Genomic DNA, 21,112 nt, shown 5'->3' on the forward strand with positions numbered 1-21,112 from the left:
CGTTAATTAGCAGCGCTTTCAGTTCCTCTTTTCCCCGCTAGCTACCGCCGGTGGATTCCGCGTGCTCTGGCTGCGAGCTTCCCTGCAGCCCCGTGCTGACCGAACCTGACATACCGCACCCCTGAAGACAACTCCCCCCCCGGCTCTACTTCGGCTTCCCGGGGTATTTATTGTAAAAGTCCCGCACTAGGTCCGGCGCCCTTATGTGGGTTTTACTCACCCATTCGCTGTGGGACTTGGGGAAATTTTTCCATTGCACTAGGAGCTGGGTCTGCCCCTTGTGCCTCCGGGTGTCCAGTATCTAGTTGATCTCGAAGTGCTGCTCCCCCCTGACCATGATGGGTGGTGGCACTCCCTCTGCCTTGTGCCAGGCGTTCCCCAGCTGGTGCAGCTTTAGCAGGCTGCAATGGAACACCGGGTGGATCTTCCCGAGGCTTTTCGGGAGCGTCAGCCTGACGGTCACTGGATTGATGACCTCTGCAATGGGGAACGGCCCCACAAACCTCGGGCTGAGTTTTTTCGATGCCTGGTGCGTCTTTAGGTTTTTGGTTGACAGATACACCTGGTCCCCCACTTTCCATTTCTCCTCGGGGAGCCTCTTGCGGTCCGCGTGTTTCTTGTAGTCGGCTTTGGCTCTTTGCAATGCCGCATGCGCCGCTCGCCGGGTCGCGTCGATTTGGGTGAACCAGGTGTCCAGGGAGTTGACCTGGGATTCCGGCTGAGGCAACTCCGGCATGGGGACGAAGTCTCTCCCGGTGGCTACTTTGAACGGAGAGAACCCGGTACTCTTGTGGACGGCGTTGTTGTATGCCACTTCTGCGAATGGTAGTAGCTCCGCCCAATCGTCCTGTTGGTGCCCCACATAGCAGCGCAGGTACTGTTCGAGCCCCCCGTTCAGGCGTTCCGTGGCTCCGTCCGTCTGCGGATGCGCCGCGGAAGAAAGGGCTTGTTTCGTCCCCACCCGCTTCAGGAACTCCCTCCAGAACTGCGCGATGAAGTTGCTGCCCCGATCGCTGACGACCCGTCGGGGCGCGCCGTGGAGCCGGTAAACATGTTGCACGAACAGTCTCGCCAACCCCTCTGCCGTGGGGACTCGCCGGCACGCTACAAAGTGCGCTTGTTTGGAGAATAAGTCCGTAACCACCCAACTGGCGGTCTTCCCCTTACTCTCCGGGAGCTCCACTATGAAGTCCATGGCGACCTCTTGCCATGGGCCGTCGGGTTCCGCTACCGACTGGAGTAGCCCTCTAGGTTTGCCTTTGGCCCCTTTCGCCATCGCGCACACCGGGCAACCCCCCGAGTACGCCTCCACGTCCTTACGGAGCGTGGGCCACCAAAACTGCCGCCGGATTAAGTGGAGCATCTTTACGAAGCCGTAATGCCCCGCGCTCTGGCTGTCGTGGGCTCTTTCCATGACCTCCCGTCGGCAACCCTCGGGCACGTACAGCTTTCCTTCGTGCCACCACAACCCCTCTTGGCTGGTTAGCGCCTCTTGGTTCTGCTTGAGCCAAGCGTCCCACTCCGCCGCCTCCGCGAACCCTTGCCTTACTTCAGGCGCCGTGTCCCGTCGCTCCCCCTTGGTCTGGCTTCGGGTCACCGCCTTTGCAGCCAGTCTGCTGGCAGGGATGATGGAGTCCACGATCTCCTCCCGTAGGCTGGCATGCTGGGGCATGCGAGACAGTCCATCTGCTAGGAAGTTGCGCTTCCCGGGGATGTGTTTTAGTGTGAACCTGAACCTCCCGAAGTATTGGGACCACCGCGCCTGTTTGGGGGATAGCTTACGCGGGGTCTTCAGGGCCTCAAGGTTCTTATGGTCCGTCCACACCTCGAACGGTTCAGCTGCCCCCTCCAGTAGATGCCTCCACGTGGCCAGTGCCCACTTGACTGCGTACACCTCTTTCTCCCACACCATCCGCCTCCTCTCCATCTTGGTGAATTTGCGGGAGGCGTAGGCGCATGGGTGGATGGCCCCCTCCGGACTGGGCTGGAGCAGGACTGCCCCCGTTGCCACGTCTGACGCATCTACTTGGATTATAAACCGCCGGTCTGGGTCGGGATGGTGCAGGATCGGCTCCACTGTGAACCGCCGTTTTAGCTCCTCAAACGCCCCCTGGCATTCTGCAGTCCACGCAAGTGCCATGCTGGGCTTGGGGGGTTTCCCAGTGCCCTTGGTTTTTAGCAGGTCAGTTAGGGGAAGGGCGATTTGGGCGAAGTTCGGGATAAACTGTCTATAGAAGTTCGCAAACCCTAGGAAGCTTTGGAGTTGCCTCCGGGTTCGTGGCGCTTCCCAGCCCAGGACATCCTTTACTTTCGCCGGGTCCATCTCAATTCCCCGGCTGGATATTTGGTAGCCGAGGAAGTCTAGTTGCTCTCGATGGAACTCGCATTTCGATAGCTTTGCGTACAGCTGTGCCTTTAGCAGTCTCTGGAGCACCGTGCGCACCAGGCTCACGTGCTCCGCCAGGGTTTCGGTGTAGATGAAGATGTCGTCCAGGTAGACCAGGACGCCCCGGTAGAGTAGGTCGTGCAGCACCTCATTTATTAGCTGCATAAATACCCCCGGGGCCCCTTTTAATCCGAACGGCATCACGGAAAACTGGTAGCTTCTGAGCGCCGTGTTGAATGCCGTCTTCCACTCATCTTTTGCGCGGATCCTGACTCTGAAGTAAGCTTCACGCAAGTCCAGTTTTGTGAACACCCTCCCCTTAGACAGATGCGACATCAAGTCCTTCATCAGGGGGAGGGGGTATTTGTACTCCGTGCTGATTGCATTCAGCCCCCGGTAGTCCACGCACATTCGGAGCGAGCCATCCTTCTTCTCCCGGAATAGTACCGGGGCCGCTAATGGTGACTTCGCGGGTTGGATGAATCCCCACACTAGGTTCTTGTCTATGAACTCCCGCAGAGCCCCCATCTCCCTCCTTGACAGGGAGTACATTTTCGGCTTAGGCAGGGTCGCTCCTGGCTCTAACTCGATGGCGCAATCACTGGGCCAGTGTGGTGGGAGCTGGTCGGACTCCTTCTCCCCGAACGCTGCCGCCAGGTCTCGATACTGCCTCGGGATTCCGCCGCCCGTCGTGGGTTCCCCGGGCCCAGCCTCTCGCTTTGCGGTTGTCTCGCCAGTCGCCGCTGCCTCCCCAAGCCTCGGGATCGTGGCGGGTCTCCGGGGTCCCGGCGCTGCTGCTGCTGCTGTTGCTGCCCGGGTCTCAGGCTCCGTCTGCTCTCGTCCCGTCTCCCGGTGTCCCAGACCCTCCACTTGCCCGTCGGTGGTTGCGGCCGCCTCCGTCTCCACAGCTCGGTCCCCTATGCTCTCGCACCTCGCCGGTCTGTCCACCCCGAACCGCACTGCCTCCGCCGTCCAGTCGACTCGTGGGTTCCGCCGCTGCAGCCATGCCAAGCCGAGTACCACCGCGTAGTCGGCCACCGGGACCACCACAAATCTCAGTTCTTCCCGATGACTCCCGATCGTCATCTGGACTGGCTCGGTGTAATACTGAGCTGGCCCCCCCCCCCTGCCAGCGTGCCATCTAGCTGGCTGAATGAAATGGGCTCCCGGAGGTGCCTCAGCTGTAGTCCGAGCCCCGAGACCACCGCTGGGTGCATCAAGCAGTGGGTGCAGCCTGAATCCAGTAGCGCCCGCAGCTGTGCCTCCCCTCCGGATCTCACCCCTGGATGTGTATTCTCACCCGGAACGGTGGGCAGTCCTCATCTCCTATTGGGTCCGCGCGCCTCGACTCCCCTGCTCGCACTGGGACGCCGTTCAGTGCGAGCGCGCCTCATTTCCCGCCGGCTCCGAGTCCTCTCCGGAGGACGCTGTCTCCGGGGTCGACCACCCCCCGCGTCCTTTCTCGGTCACCCCCGCCACTGCCCCCTTCCGCGGTCGGTCGCCGGTCCTTTTCCCGGTCGCACGTGGGGGCTTGACTTCGGGCCATGGTGAGGCTCCTTCCCGCTCTATCGGGCACTGCGCCGCTCGGTGGCCTCTGCCTCTGCACCGGAAGCACACGTTCGGGGCTCTGGTCGCCTCTCGCCCCCCGGTGGACTGCCGCCGACTGCTCCGCCTCTCCTCGGGGGTTCTCTCCCTCGGCTGGTCCCTCGTCTGGTCCCGTCGTCTCGCGCTCTGTTGGATCTGCCGCCATGCCGATTCCGCCGTTCCGGCCAGCCAGATCCAATCTTTCACTGTGGACGGGTCGTCCCGCCCCAGTGCCCGCTCCAGGATCTCTGGGTTGAGCCCCCTCTTAAAATACTTCACCTTCAGGGACTCCGGCCAGTCCGTGAGCTTCTCTGCCAACCTCCGGAACTCCAGGGCATACTCTGATACCGATTTGCCCCGCTGTCTGGACTGCAGGATGTCGTCCTCCGCCCGCTTGGCGCTCAATGTGTCCTCGAATCTGTCCCGGAGCGCCTGCATGAAGTCCGGGAAACTCTGTAGTTCCGCCGCGTTGGCATCGTACAGTCCGATCACCCAGCTAGCTGCTTGGCTATCTAGCAGCTCGGCCACGTAGGATACTCTGTCCTCGTCTCTAGCGAATAGGTGACCATCCCTCTGCATGAACCCCCTGACGTGCGTCAGAAAGTGCGGCAGCTGTTCGGGGTCCCCTGAGAACTTCCCAGTGATGCCTCGAAGTCTCAGGGCGTCTGCCGCCCGTTGGTCCTCCGACCGGGGCGTCGTGGGCGGTGCCGGCGGGGGTGCCGGACCGCCACCCCTGTTGCTCTCCCCATCGCTCACCGCCGGTGGTCCCACTCTCTGTAGCAGGGTCTGGAGCATCGCCTCCGTGGCGTCTAGGCGCCGCTCGACTCTCTCCTCTAGTCGGGCGAACTTCTCATTCCACTCGCGGTTCCGGAACCCGGAACCTTGGGTCATCGTGACGCCTGAACCATCTGGCCCTTGGTTCACGCCCATCGACCACCGCTCGGTTGGAGGGCGCCCAGCCCTGGCCGCTCTCCCGTTGCTCCCGGGTGGCTCTGACCGTCCCTCCTCGAGCCTGGGTTCCTCGCGCTCCAGCTGACCCACGGATTCCTCGTCGCTGGTCATGCCTGTATTGAGAAAGGAAACACTCCTCGGTAGTACCGGGTAGCGCTAACGGTGAGTCCTGGCTTTATGTAAGGTTTGCCCCATTCGACAGAGAAACTCTCGTGACACGTGTGGTTCACAAAGAAGGTTTACTCATGCATAACGTAGTAGTCACAAGCAAAGCCAGGACTGGCTTGGTACAATTGCATCACTTGTTATATTCCCCCCTTCCCGCGCTTTTTCCCGCCCCGCGATCACGTTGCAGCTGCGGATTATTGGCCCCCAATAATCCCCCTTGATTGTTCATGATGGCAGGATCGGTCAGGGTCCATTGTCCTTGATTGCCAGTCCCCCTCCGGCTGGGTTGGTTCCTCCCCGTTACGTGCAAGCCCGCGGGTTCTGTGCTGCGTTGCGATCTTGTTTCGCTGCCTGCGGCCCCGTTCATTGCTGGCTCGCGCCGTTATCAGTTTATAGTTAAAAGCTTCCGCTGTGGTTTTCCTGTTTGGCCGGGCGCAGGTGGCCCATTAATTAGCGGCGCTTTCAGTTCCTCTTTTCCCTGCTAGCTACCGCCGGTGGATTCCGCGTGGTCTGGCTGCGAGCTTCCCTGCAGCCCCGTGCTTCCCTGAAGCCCCGTGCTGACCATGAAGTCAAATAGCAGTTCCTCTTCAAGTTTCCATGGATCACCTGGGTATGCTATCTCCTTCTACTCTTTCCATACAGCTTAGCTATGGCTGGATTTTGTCAAATTATTAGAAGCTGTCCCAGAAAATTGGGGTGTTTGCCCTCATACTTCAAGCTAACTTAGAAGTCCAAAAATAGAGATGGAGGTGTGCATTCCTGAACTAGAGCTAATTGCCTGTCTCATTTCCATCAAGTAGAGTCAGAAAGCCATACTTTGGGCAAATCTGACCTAAATTTAACTACATCGCAATACTTCTTAAAGGAATGCAGCACATTTCCATTTTCATATACCTAAAATGCATTTTTAAAAAATAATGTATTTAAAAAGCAATAGAATGTAGAACACTACTGGTCAAATGTTCAGGATTCAAAGACAATGGGCTCTAACTAGAGCAAATATCAAAAAGGGTATTAATGAATACATATTAAAAAAAGAAAGAGAAAAATGATATATCATACCACTTATCAGCCTTTTAGGGACTCCAGAATGACAGTGGATGGACCCCCTGATCCAGCTGGTGGCTGTGCAACATCTTTCCCAGTCTTTAGGAACTACACAGAGGTTCAAAGTGTCTGTGGTCATTAGTCACCTTTTATGCTATTTCAGGTGACAGAGAGTATAAACAATGCAACAAGTAGAGATGGTATGCTGGCATTTCTTATCAGTGATTTGGCCATAACTTAGTTCATCTTCTGCCAAATATATATTTTAATTAAGGCATCACCTCTAGCAAACAACCCCTGGGGATGACACATCATGTCAAAACCTGAAGAGCTGACCGTTTACTAATATATATATATATATATATATATATATATATATAAAATGTGAGACATTGTTTCTAGCATGCAACCACTCAGCCACCCCTTAACAGAGATCAGATTAAGAACCACAAATTGTATTCTTCATCTTAATTACTACAAATAGAAATGAAGATTAAACACTCAAAAGCCAGAGTGATTTACAATAGAAGGATGCAATTTACAGAGCTTGCTAAGTAAATATACTCAGTCTCGCATTTGGAGGAATTTACAGTACAATGATGGAAACTTCAAAGCTTGCTAAGTAAGAACAATTAAATACAAGCTTCCACAGCTTGTTAACTAACCCTTGCTACACATGGATAATGAAAACCTGTTTTATGTGTGCGAAAGGGAAAAAAATAATGGGTCGTACCACTACAGTTCTTCACAAATTCTCCCACGGTGCCACTATATCCATCTCCATTGTATCTGGACTCCATACAAAAAGCTGCCCCTCCCCCTCCCAAATGTGAGAAACATGGGGAATAAATTAAATAATGTAATACTGCACACATGACATTAAAATTACAAATCAAACTTCTAAACTCCCACTGACAATCAATAAATATAACAGTGCTTCTCTGTTCTATTGATACAAATTAATAAGATTATTTTTATTTTTATTATTATACAAAGTGATGGGTATAAGAATTAAGAGAACCCAATTTGAAAAAGCGGGTTGAAAGGAAGGGCAAGGGTAAGAAGGAGAAATAAACAGCACAGCTTAGAGAAAACAGAAGAGAAACAAAACAACTTGTCATTCAACAGGAGCTTAAAGGACTAAGATATTTTTCACCTTGCAGTTGATTGTGAACTAATTTCTAAGTACCATCTGATAACTGGCCAGAAACCTTTTCTCTTGAACATTATTTTCCACATTATTCAATACTTTCTCTGATGCTGGACTTCCTTGATAAAATTATTGAAAAGACAATTCCATCCCCAATTTCAGCTCATTTTATTGAGAGGCAAAAACAATATGGGAAGGTAGATGAGTTTTTGTGATAAAAATCTCACTTAAATGGGGAGCATCAACCTTCCTGAAAAGGTATACAATGAATCTATAATACCACTATGAAACAAATTGGGTGGTTATTGTGTCACCCTGTAAATAGAGATTCCAAAAGAGTTTGTCTGATGACTTCTCATAAATATGGTCATAGCCATCTGATGGAACCAGTGCTTCCTTCAAAATGATGAACACAGAGTCACACCACCACATTACAAGTTCTGCCCCATTCATACATCTGTGGGTCCTCAGAACACCCATAAAAAACACTGATAACACAGTGCCCTTTCTGCCATTTGCCTCCTCTTGATGCCTCTGACAATAATTTTAAGATGAACCACATTTCTGGCTTGAAATTTGAGGTCCCAGGTTTCACCTGACATTGGTTTCATTTTTATGTGGAGAAGAAAGGTTGAGATGCCTGAAATCAGTTTGAGAGTATTAGTCCTTTTCCATATGGGTAATTTTAAATAATGAATAATTAAACATTAAACACTTTTTCAAAGGAGACTGATCTTAATAGCCTTATGGGTATCTGAAAAAGAATGGTTGAGGTACATGAAATCTCTTTTGAGGAATGAGATCCAATTCCTTTTGAGGACGTAGTATCAAAGAGAACATCTTTGCCCAGCCACATGCATTTTTCATAATGTATGTATGTATGTATATAAGCATTTTTTTGCAGCAGCTTTGACACACTCCCCCCAAAAGAAAAGTAGACATCTTTTCTTGTAGCATATCTTGTAGCAGCTGCTTGCATTTGGTGAAGGCCCCAAGGAAACCTAAAATAAATCTCTTACAACAATATTTAATACCTTCAAAATGCAAATAATTTAAATCACTAATTGGGGAGAATGGTAGACTCTGATCATACAGAAACAAAAGGATTCCAATAGATAAAGAATTGATGTAATAATTACAAACAGTGAACAACAGAGGACTTTGTTCAATGATTGTGCAAAAGATCATGTGTGCAATGGTTTCTCTTCAACAATCTCCCCACATTGCATGTAATTATTTGCAACAATCAAAAGCAGAGGGTGCACAACCCTTCTGAACATTAAGCTAGATTATTTTAGGAAGATGAAAATAGGGAAATTGTTCACATTCTCCATAGGGAGGTTCTCTTAACATAATAATACCTCTGTCACACTGAAGATGGATCAATCAGATTTGGAAGTTCCTTTTAATTTTTGAAATTATTTTCCAGACAACCTCTTGGATATCCTTGTTTCGGAAGCTGTAAATAATGGGATTCAGAACAGGAGGCAAAACTGCATATAAAAAAGCAGAGAGAAAGTCTATTGTGGGAGAGGAAAGAGTTTGTGGCCTCAAGTATGAAAACATAGATGTGATGATAAATAAGGAGTAGACTGTCAAGTGTGGACTGCAAGTTGAGAAGGTTTTATATCTACCTTGAATTGATGGAATTTTTAGAATAACAGAGAAGATGTAACCATAAGAGGCAAAAACAAATCCTGTACAAAATGAACTAGCAATGAATCCAGCTATCCACATGAAAAGTTGATTAAATTTTGTATCAGTGCAAGAAATCTTTTGTAACTGAGGAACATCACAAAAAAATTGACCAAGGATGTTCAATCCACAGAAATGTAATTGAAAAGTTAAGGTGGTTAGCAACAAAGCATAGATGAGGGAGGTAATCCAGGAAGCAACTGCCATTTGGCTACATGCATCCCAGTTCAAGATAAGGCTATATCGCAGAGGATGGCAGATAGCGACATAACGATCATAAGCCATGATGGTGAGCAAGGCAACCTCAGAACCTACACAAGCAATAACTAAGAAGACCTGAGCAACACATCCAGGAAACGTAATCATTTTGCTATCTGTTAATGAGACTGCCATTGATTTGGGGATGGTGGTTGTGATGTAACAAATATCAGTCAGGGATAAATTGACCAAAAAGAAATACATAGGGGTGTGAAGATGGTGATTCAGGATCACAACAAATGCAATGAGTATATTTCCAACCAAAGCTATCAAATAAATGAAGAGAAGGAAGAAAAAAAACAGAAGTTGTAAATCACGGTCATCAGAAAATCCCATCAGAATGAATTCCAACACGGTGGATTGGTTGGCCATTCTAGTTTTCTTAATCATTCTGGACAAAAACAGATTATGATTGGAGATTAATAGAGGTAACAAATCTGGGAAAATGGTCTTGCCAAATGTATTATTCATATCCATGTATGCAAAAGTATTATTAGTTATAGTAATACTTAAAAGAGATTCCTATAGGAGACTGAGACGCTGGGGAGACATCACTCTTATTGAGAAGATATGCATTTACTCGTTTTCTACATCTGATTTTTTTTTTTTCGTTTTCTTTTCTGAATGCTACATGTGGTATTATAGAATTTTGTGTAAGACACTTGTCTATTCATCTGGACAAAGAAATGCCTTTTGGAACATAAACACATTTGTTAACAAGTAACTGAATGGGAGAGGAAACATGTCTATAGACCACCGATTAATCTATCTATCTATCTATCTATCTATCTATCTATCTATCTATCTATCTATCTATCTATCTATCTCAAAATAAATGGGAAAAATGATTACTTGACATGTATCTACCCAAGGAAATAAAGAAAATAATCAAGTTACTTCATTCATTTAGGATGGGAGAGACTATAGAACACTTATATATTTCTGTTGACTATAGCTAACTTACTATAGCTAACTATAGCTAATTTACATTGATGGCAAGTGTTATTCCCATCAATGTAAGTTCAATAAATTGGAATAAATTTCTCCATCTGTGCTACAGTGTTATACAGTGTTTCTTAATGCCAGGTGAAACTTAAAATTGTTGCCCTGTGACTAGATCAAGCAGAGTTATTATTACGTAAAAGAGCAAAGCAAAGTTGTTGCTGCTGTTGTTAAACGAAATGAAATGAAAAGAAACATATAACAAGGAAAAAGTAGAACCTGCCAATGTGTTCTTTGCATTTGAAAACAATTGTGTATTGTGTATATATTAAACCACATTCTATATGTTCCTAGTTTGTATCTGTAAGAATGCATTAAAATATAGGCAATATAAGGATTTCTGGAGAAAAAACATATTGTGCCATTACTCTCTTTCCTCAAATCGTTTAACACAACCAGTTATCTCATCGTTTCTTTGAAAATAGAGATGATAATATGCTCTAGCGTACTCAGGCTTTGTATAAATAATTCTCGATAATTGTAAGTGTATTATCTTCTCTCAAATATCAGAAATACCATAATAAAAATGCACCTTTCTATGTTATAATTTACAGTAAACACATTTCTCTACCTATTTGTTTAATACATTTTAATCCATCAATATGAAACCAACCATATTGGTATATTTTTTAATATACATACCCACTGCAAGATATCCAACATTTATGAAATGTCTCTCATGTCATAAATGAAGAATAGCTAAGCACCTAGGATGAACCAGTAGACATTTGTTCTTACTTCTGCTTATTTTGCTTCCAAGATGACTCTGCCAATCTCCCTGAGAATAAATAGACTTTTGTAGAAGATACCTTTGCCACAAAAATGGAAGAAATTGCATCATCTTTGTTTTCTGTTGTGTTTCAGGGAGTCACTCCTTGGGGAACACAAGAAATCCCATATTGACATGCAGTGTTTAACCAAGTTCTACATCATTCTACATCATTCCCCTCATACATTTTTCCCTTCTAACAATGAAATGTACTCATTTGATCAGGTTCTAATGACTTCCAAATGAATAGAAATTGTAATTAAGAAAATCCATCCCTTAGTAAGGAAGAATACTCTTACAAACTGTCATTTTTTGCTTCTTTAAGTAAGCATTCATTGCTTTCAACAGGCCATGTTCTGCTCAGAACCATTTTGCCAACATTTCCATTACTCAAAATTACTTCATTCTTTTTCCTATCTTTGATTATCATTGTGCCAAGATACACAAGTTAATCAACTTGATCTAATTTTTTTCTATTTTGAAAAAAAAATCCCAATGTTTGAGTTAATTGTTGCTTTGCTGCTACATTATATAATAATATAGGATAGAAACACCAATTATAAGTAAATGGAATAATCTCTTCTCATTTAAGTGTAGTAATCATTGGAGCGTGATCTAATAAAATAATTAGTGCAATTTTAACTTGTTTCAGAAAATTTGAAAAAGTTTTAGATATCAATATATAGTCTATCCTAGAATGAGATTTATGACGATCTGAATAAAATGTATGTGTTTTTGTTGCAAGTTTCATAACTGTCCATGTATCCATGAATCCATAATTATACATTAAATTTTGAAGTATCTTATACATTCCAATCTGCGGTTTTAATGAATCAATATTGTAGTCCCCTCCTATTATAAAATTATCTGTGTTACTTTTTTTACTGTTCATTACCTTTTGCAAGAAACTGATGTGACCCTGATTAGGAGCATATATAGATGCTAGAGTTAATTCTATAAATATATATCTACCTTCCCTATCTTTCAAAATCTTTTAAACCTTGACATTTATGCCAGCTTTAAAAAGAATGGCTACTCCCCTTGATATATTAGACCCTTGTGATAAAAAATTGTTTATCAAAGTACCTATCATTCAACCCATTTGTTATATATGTTATATATGTTTCTTGTAGCATAACTACATGAGCTTTAATTGATTTAACATAATGAACAATCCTTTTCCTCTTAATAGGATCTCCCAGACCTCTAACGTTTAGGGAAATGATTTTATATTGTTCTCCCATTACCTACATTTTTTAGAGCATCTCTACCTAATTTCTCTGTGTAATGAAAATAATTGTGCATCCAGAAAATTTTTGAAAGCTCACAAAATCTATCAGTATGTTGCCTGATACTATAAAGAGCGTATAAAATATTAGTGTTCTGTTTACTACAGTGGTACTCTTCTCCCATTCTCCCCTCTACCTTTGGTACTCACCCTCCTCCCTCACCCCTCCACCCACCCTCTCCCCCATACTAAACCATACCATCATATCTAACCTCCCTGCACTCCAGTTCCATTTAGATCAATACCAAAAAAATAGAGCAGTCACATGAGACTCAAGGTCTAGACAGACCAATCTGAGCACAGCCTGGACTGACTACAGGAAAACCTATGACTCAATGCCACAACATGGATCTGTGAATGCCTGGCACTATACAAAGTCAACAGAATGTTAAGGACCTTCCTCAAGAACTCAATGGGGTTGTGGAAGACAACACTGGAAATCAGCTCAGGTGGCCATCAAGTGCAGCATATACTAAAATGATGCACTGTCCCTGCTGCTGTTTTGCATAGATTCAACTCAAGACAGCTCACATAAGTGGCCATTAAGTGTGGCATATACCAATATCCCCACTACTGTTCTCCATAGGCTTGAACCCCCTCAGCCAGATAATCACAAGGACTGGATATGGGTACAGGTTCAACAGTGAAATTACCATCAGCCACCTCCTCTACATGGATGACATCAAGCTGTATACTAAGAATGAATGAGACATTGATTCACTGAACCAATATGATATGGATCTACAATGAGAACACTGGGGTGGTGGACTGTCCTGGAAAAATGTGGCTGGATGGTAGTAAAGAGAGGGAAGGTAGTTAAGACTGATGGAGTTGAACTATCAGTGGGCCACATAGCAAATATAGAGACCAGCTACAAGTACCTTGATATCTCACAGTCACATGGGAACCACAATGAGGAGGCAAGGAAGACAGCAACATCTAAGTACCACCAAAAGATAAGACAGGTCCTAAAAAGCCAGCTCAATAGGAAGAACAAGGTCCATGCCATCAACACTTATGCCCTGCTAATCATCACATACCCTGCCAGTATAGTGAGCTGGCCACCCCAATTCCAACACCCAGTGACTGTACACCAGTCAGAAAGAGGGTGGGCAGTGAATGATGAGTGTCAAAGCTACTGTCCTGGATGAAACTCAGAGCATCCAGGAGTACATCGGTAAGATGGCAACCAAAGATGAGCTGCTGAGAGAATGCCTGAGGCAGTAGTAGGCAGGGGAGGAAGTTCAAGTGGAGGAAGTGTCATGGTAAGACAAGCCCCTGCATAGGATGTACTACTGACAGATAGCTGAGGTGGTTGACATTGGAAAATCCTATCAGTGGCTGGAAAGTGTTGGACTAAAAGACAGCACTGAGGCACTGATCATAGCAGCACAAGAACAGGCACTAAGCACCAGATCCATAGAAGCAGGGATCTACCACACTGGACAGGACCCAAGGTGCAGATTGTGGAGAGAGGCCTCAGAGACAGTCCAACACATAGTGGCAGGGTGCAGGATGCAGGCAGGAACAGCATACACGGAACGGCACAACCAAGTAGCTGGCATTGTGTACAGGAACATCTGCACAGTGTATGGAGTAGAGTCACTAGACCCTCCCAAGTCCAGATGGGAGATTCCACAGAAGGTTGTGGAGAATAACAGGGCTAAGATCCTGTAGGACTTCCAGATCCAGGTCGATAGGCAGTTACTGGCCAATCAACCAGACATCGTGGTAGTAGACAAAGACCAGAAGACGGCGGTAGTGATAGATGTAGCAGTGCCAAGTGGCAGCAACATCAGGAAGAAGGAGTATAAGAAGCTGGAGAAGTACCAGGCCCCAAAGGAAGAACTAGAGAGGATGTGGAAAGTAAAGGCCAAAGTGGTCCCAGTGGTGTTATTAGAACTCAGGACTGTGACTCCAAGCTGGGAGAGTGGCTTCCAGTAGACCCCAGGAACAACATCCAAGCTCTTTGTCCAGAAGAGTGCGGTGCTAGGAATAGCTAAGATACTGCATAGAACCCTCAAACTCCCAGGCCTCTGGTAGAGGACCCAATATTGAGGAAGATACTTACCACCCTTAGAGGTGAGGGAGGATTTTTATTTACATATAAACACATTATGTTTGTTTCTTGCTGGACTGTAGTATATTGTTATGGGCTTGACAAAATAAGGTGATCATCTCTGGTACCCAATCCAACCTGCCTACCCCACCACTCTTTATCCATTCATCCTGCATGGCTTAGGAATTGACAAATAGGGATGTGCAAGCATTTTAACTTTAAAATATTCCAGTCACAAAACAGCTGCTGTGAGTTTTCCATGCTCGCCAAACTCCACAAACTTGACAAAAACCAGAAGTCAGACCACATAGATTTCAGAAAGGTTTTTTTATTGCTTGTAATGGGTAAAAACATGATGTTGAAAGAAGCCCTGCAGCAAATTGCTGTCAGGGCAGAGTCTTTTTGAAACATTTCTTTCCCACATCTTGCACATCTGGGTTGTGATGCCTTTTCTCATACCACCAGAACTCCTCCACCTGTTCCCTCAGTCTCTTACAATATTTGAAATGAGTGTGTTTCAGGAATTTTATTTTCTCCTTAGAACACAACTTCTTTTTTTGAGATGTTTGAGTGAGCAGAATGCTACATTTTGCTGACTTCTGTGGTTGATAATTTGATCGCTGCTTATTACAATTTTACTAAACATCCTGCAAATAAAAGCTGAATATAACCACAAACAGTAAAATTCATCTCAGTTTAGGTACCTCTGTCATCCCCAAATGCATGTTTAAAAAGACACAAGGGATTGGCAAATCTGATAAGTTGTTCTCCTAGGCCATATATTTCAGTTATGTTTTCCTCTTTATTTCCAACTTTGGCATCAATGCAGTCAATGACCAAATAATAACAATTAAATTTATAGATAATTATTTTATATGAAAATTATCTGATGTTATATTACAAGCTCTAAAAAAGAGTGACATTTTCCCCCATTTTTGTTTTTGTTTTGTATTGTTTGTTCTAAATTTGAATGGCTGATAATTAATGCAGACATCTACATAATATTTTCAGTTATTCATTGGTGAATGGAGCTTGTATATTAATAGAAAATCTTTCAAATATACTTTATGCTGTCACCTATATAGGGACTCCAATTGAATTTATGCATTAAAACAATCCTTTTACTTGATTACAGAAACCCTCCAGATTTTATTAAATCCCAGTACTGGAAATTTGTTATACATATTAAAATCTCAACTGTTCTTTTAGCCAACAAACTTCAGCAAATAATTTTTAGCAGTCAAAATGATTAAGCTGAGTTTATCTGAAATAAACATGAATCAGGAAACATTTGGCTATTAGTTGATTTGATGGATTTGAATAAAGAAAGGACAAAGCTACAATTCTATTGCTTGAAATGAAAAAAGCGATTCATAAAATTTATAGATAGCATCTGTATGTCACCTTAGCCAGGTGCATAAGTATCTTGCACCCAAACTTCTAAAGCAGTTTGCCTTTAGGTGAAAGTTCAGAACACTGGGGTGAAAAAGGCTAATTCAGTTCTCATCTTTTTATATTTATTTCAGACTTATTCCATTAGATATTACTAATATTAAAAATGTGTGAGGTAGATATGTTATATACTATTCTCCTTTGAGTAAGAAAAATACTATATACCATCTCCATCTATACTATATCTGGATTTGAAATATAAAATACTAAATAAAATAATGGTATAGCGATACATTAAAATGTATCTCTTAATGCCAATTGGTGGCCATCAGACATTATAGAATTTCTCTGATGTCCCTACATAAATGAACAAACTGATCATTTTGTTACTTGATAATATTGTTAATATTTGATTGTTACTGATAATATTATACCGAGAGAGAGAGAGAGAGAGAGAGAGAAGGAGGAGGGAGGGAGGGAGGGAGGGAGAGGGAGGGAGGGAGGGAGGGAGGGAGAGAGAGAGAGAGAGAGAGAGAGAGAGAAGTAGACGCAGTTTAATGAAGGGGACATTCTTCTAATTTAATGAAAGGGGAAAAATGAAGAGAGGGGAAGGAGAGACAAAGCACATAGCCATACAAATATGCCAATTCCTAACTTTTCCCTATAACAAGATGATACAAGAAGAAATGGAAATGTGTACGGAAGGGCCACAGAAGAAGAGGCCCAACAGCCTGAATACAAGCATGCCTCTTAATCTAGCATGGCACAGCACAATCTAGTATGGTAGCTTGATTATCTCTTTCTGCTGTATATGAAATACCTCCGGCTTCATGGGGATGATTAATGTAGCCCTATTATCTATCTCAGTACATGAAACCTAAATAAAATCCTTATAACAATGCCATGAAAATAAATTGAATCAATATTGGAATGATGTAAGATTAAAAGCAGAGGGCTCAGTCCAAGGCTTGTGCAAAGATCACTTGAAAAAAATAGCTCCTAAATAATTTCCCCCTTATCTGCAACTACATGCAACATTCAGAACAGAGAGCTGGGAGACTGCACTATGCATTAGACTAGAAGAATGGAGGAATATTTGTGGGAGGACGATCACTCACATTTTATAGAGCATGTTACTTTAACAGAAAGTTATATTTGTCAGACTGAAAATGGCACTATCAGATTAGGAAATTCCTTTTATTTGTCGATGTTAATTTCCACACAGCTGCTTGAATCTCCCTGTTCCGGAGGCTATAAATGATGGGATTCAGAGTGGGAGGCAAAACTGTATACAGGACAGCAGAAAGTAAGTCTATAGTGGGAGAGGAAAGAGAGTTTGGCCTCACATATGAAAACAAAGCTGTAATGATAAATACAGAAAAAACTGTCAAGTGAGGACTACAAGTTGAGAAGACTTTACATCTGCCTTCAACAGATGGAACTTTCAGCACAGCAGAAATAATATACCCATAAGAAGCAAAAACAAATCCAGTAATAAGTGAATCCACAATGCATGCAAGTATCCAAATCAATATTTGGTTAACCTTTGCATCAGTGCAAGAAATCTTTAATAACTGAGGGATATCACAGAAAAACTGATCAATCATGTTTGGCCCACAGAAGTTTAACTGGAAAGTCAGGACAGTTTGTAGAGATGCATGTACCAGGGAGCTGATCCAGGAAGCAGCTGCCATTTTGTTGCAGGTATCCCAGTTTAGGATGAGGTTATATTGCAGAGGATGGCAGATGGCAACATAACGATCATAAGCCATGATGGTAAGCAAGGCAATTTCAGAACCTGCAAAAACCATAACTAAAAAAACTTGAGCTACACATCCGGAAAAACTAATTACTTTGTTATCTGTCAATGAAACTGCCATTGATTTGGGGACAGTGGTTGTGATGTAACAAACATCAGTCAGGGACAGGTTGACCAAAAAGAAATACATGGGGGTGTGAAGGTGGTGGTTCAGGATCACAACAATCACAATGAGTAAATTCCCAATTAAACCTATTAAATAAATGGATAGAAACATGACAAAATATAGAAGTTGGGCGTCAGGGTCATCAGAAAATCCCATCAGAAGGAATTCTATCCCAGTAGATTGGTTGGACATAGTTCTTTCAATCTGGGCAAAAACAAATTATAACTGGAGATTAGTAGGGGAAAAAGATGGGGACAATGGTGTTTCAGTATATACTGTATTATTCATATCAATTTGTTGCCAATCTTCAATTAGAAAACTTTGTTATACGTAACACTTACATGATATCAAAAGTTGACTGTACACATTAATCAGAATGGAGGACATATGCTTATTCATTCCATAACATTTGTTTTTTTCTTATAAATAATATGTTGTAAAATGGATTTTTTTAGAAATCCCCAGTTCAATCCTAAGAATTTTGAAGAAAATAAAATGCATTGAAGAATATCAGCAACTCTTGAGAAAGAACATTGCGTGTGATGGGCATAGTGGAGGAAATATCTGCACAAAATAACCACTTCCCCAAACTATGTTTAAACCTATTAAGAGCTAGTCTTTGGTACTATTCTGTCTATACAAAGAACTAAAGGGAAAAGTTGTATATGCTAATTCAGTGAAGAAAGAAAAAATGCTAAAATGCCAAATTTGGATATCACATTAATCAGACTATCCCATCAGAAAGAGTTCAGACATGATTAATTGGTTACCTGTCAGGTATTTTGACATTGTTGTCAACAAAAAGGATTTGTAATAGATTATAAAATACAATTACTTGAGGAAATTTATACAAAGAAGAATTATAGCTATATATCATAATTAATACTGTTATTATCATTATTAAAATTGCAATTTATCTATAATTAGAAGTGATTTAAGTGTCACATATAATTTACTTATCCCCCCCCCCCCAAAAAAAATAGAAGCATACATTATTCAGATCCAGGGGATATATCTTTATGCTTTAACTGTTTTTTTGTTTTAATATGTGTTCTTATAGTGTTTGTTTTTATTGTACACCACTCAGAGTCACATTTCATAAATAAATAAAATTAATCCAACATGTATGTTCTTTGTTTCTATAAAGATAGATAGATCTATAGACAGACAGACAGACATTATACTAAAATAATATAGACAGAATTCTATAAAATTGTTCTGTACTTTTGTGTTCCAAGAAAAAGCAACACCTTACAGTTGTGGGTAAAATTCACTATGTAACATGTCCTGCAATCCATCCAAACAAATTAAAACATTTCCTTTCCTTTCCTTTCCTTTCCTTTCCTTTCCTTTCCTTTCCTTTCCTTTCCTTTCCTTTCCTTTCCTTTCCTTTCCTTTCCTTTCCTTTCCTTTCCTTTCCTTTCCTTTCCTTTCCTTCTTTTTTTTCATTTCTGTGTGCTCCAATTTTCTAAGATCAGTGAGAATTCATAAAATGTAGCTGTTACAGAATTGGCAGCTGATTTCTTTTACACACGGTGACAGGATGAGGATGAGGACGGGGATGAGAAGAACATGATTTATTGTGGCCAATGACCAATCCATGAAACACCAAAAATACATAAAACTGATATTTACATACATAAAACTGATATTTACATACATAAAACTGATATTGACTAACCAACTAGTTAAACAAATCAATCAAACTGCTGCAGATCTTACATATAACATGACAAGATTTGCCTGTTGTCTTTTAGCAAACTGCCTAAATTTTGGATATGTACATATTATGTAAAACCTTGTCCAGCCGGTGAAGCTCATTGAATTTAATGTGATGATTGCTAGACAGGTAAGCAGAGTGTTGCAAATGGAGGACCATAGCTACCTATCTCAGTTTTGTTTCAGATTAATTATTATTAGATAATATTATAGATTTCTAATACACAACATTCCAACAAAAAGAAATCCAGGTGATCCCAAATTGTATCATTACAGATAGAACTTTAAATACGTTAAATACATTCTTCCTCTAGTATTATATGATTTGAATTCACAGTAGTATAAGTAATTTATTCTAGCTAATAATTTTGGAACCATTTACCTGAGCCCAGAAATGCTTACTCTTTTATTTCAGGAGTAAGAAAATACAAGCATAACTCATATTATAATATCCTGCGTGAGTTATAAGTATCCGACATTTGGCACTGCTTTAATAACTGATGTTCTAAGTAACTGGAATGAATAAAAGAGAATTGTTCTTACCTGTCACTTCTTTTGCTGAGAAGATGATTCTGCCATCTGTTTAAATATCGATGCTGTGTAGATGTTTCTGCTATGCGGAATGAAATTACGTCTTCTCTGTCTTCTGTAACACTTCAAGGAATCAGTCCCTTGGGACTCCCGGGGTTCCCATGTTAATATCTACATTTTAATTTTCCCTTTCTTTCCTTCTAAACATGAAGACCTGACATTAAACTTTGTTTAGTAGATGACTACAATGGTGCATTTGTGAATAGTGGCAGTCCTGTTTTTGTACACAGTAGCTAATCCTACATTTGAGAAGCAGTTAACCTGGGGGATCTCCTAAAAGAGGGCTTCAAACTTTTACAGAATTATTTAAGCAAGATTGTTGCCAGCTCTTCAACGAGCAATGATACTCTAAGTGATGTTTTTCCCATTTCTCCACATAACCAGTAAGACTAATACAAATCTTTAGTTATGCATAGACAGAACCATTTTATTTTGTTGTTTACCTATGGAGCCCACAACCATGCAAGTACATAGTATTGTACAGGAATAAAGATATAAGAATAACTTTAAATAAGAGAGAGAGTGAGAGTTGATTCTTTATTACGCTTAATTAGCAGTCCATAAAACACACTACATACATAAAACTAATATTGATTGAGTGATTAACAAATTAGGCAATCATGTCAGTCACATTGCAGTCACATCTCATGTGACAGAATTTGGCCACATTTTAAAAATTTCATCACTTGAGTTTGAAAGTAATACCTGTAAATAAAACTGTTCAAAATAACCAGGGAATTTAACCACAGGGTTAACCGTTCACACTGGGTTATAGCATGAAACAAAAAGTATAAAAACACAATGATGATGGTTTCAACTGGCTTCTTTTCCACCTTTTTAAAAGCTTTCCAAATACTATGAGTGAGGGTGAGGTTCTTATATTTGGGTGGCGGTAATTCTACAGAAGGGAAATTCTTGCACAGAATGTGTCTCATTTGCACCACACCTCCATCCAGGCAGGCACTGTCAGCAGGCAATCTCCATGGACAGCCTCTGGGAGGTACATTCTATTTGGAAGAAATGGTCCTAGAGTTAAGCAGGCTGCAAACCATAAAGGTCTTTACAGGTGATCACCAGTATCTTGAACATGGAAACAAACCAGCAACCCATCCAGCTCCCAGAATATTG

At 42.7% G+C, this 21,112-nt stretch overlaps 2 protein-coding genes across 2 annotated transcripts; both read right to left on the reverse strand.

The window, feature by feature from the left end:
* Positions 1-8,672: 8,672 nt before the first annotated feature.
* Positions 8,673-9,629, reverse strand: LOC148215565 (olfactory receptor 14A16-like). The gene has a single exon (XM_088142969.1). The coding sequence runs from the start codon at positions 9,627-9,629 to the stop codon at positions 8,673-8,675; it is 957 nt and encodes a 318-aa protein (XP_087999095.1).
* Positions 9,630-16,927: 7,298 nt separating this feature from the next.
* Positions 16,928-17,866, reverse strand: LOC107326486 (olfactory receptor 14A16-like). Its single transcript, XM_015890457.3, has one exon. The coding sequence runs from the start codon at positions 17,864-17,866 to the stop codon at positions 16,928-16,930; it is 939 nt and encodes a 312-aa protein (XP_015745943.3).
* Between the last annotated feature and the right edge of the window lie 3,246 nt (positions 17,867-21,112).

The sequence above is a fragment of the Python bivittatus genome, unplaced genomic scaffold (genome assembly GCF_059951505.1).
Source record: "Python bivittatus isolate LINGU-HERP-01145 unplaced genomic scaffold, Pbiv_v1 ctg000470_np1212, whole genome shotgun sequence".
In the NCBI taxonomy this organism is placed as follows: domain Eukaryota; kingdom Metazoa; phylum Chordata; class Lepidosauria; order Squamata; family Pythonidae; genus Python; species Python bivittatus.

Bases quoted from the DNA above. Each gene is read 5' to 3' on its own strand.
- LOC107326486 (XM_015890457.3), bottom strand. From the start codon at position 17,866: ATGTCCAACCAATCTACTGGGATAGAATTCCTTCTGATGGGATTTTCT.
- LOC148215565 (XM_088142969.1), bottom strand. From the start codon at position 9,629: ATGATTAAGAAAACTAGAATGGCCAACCAATCCACCGTGTTGGAATTC.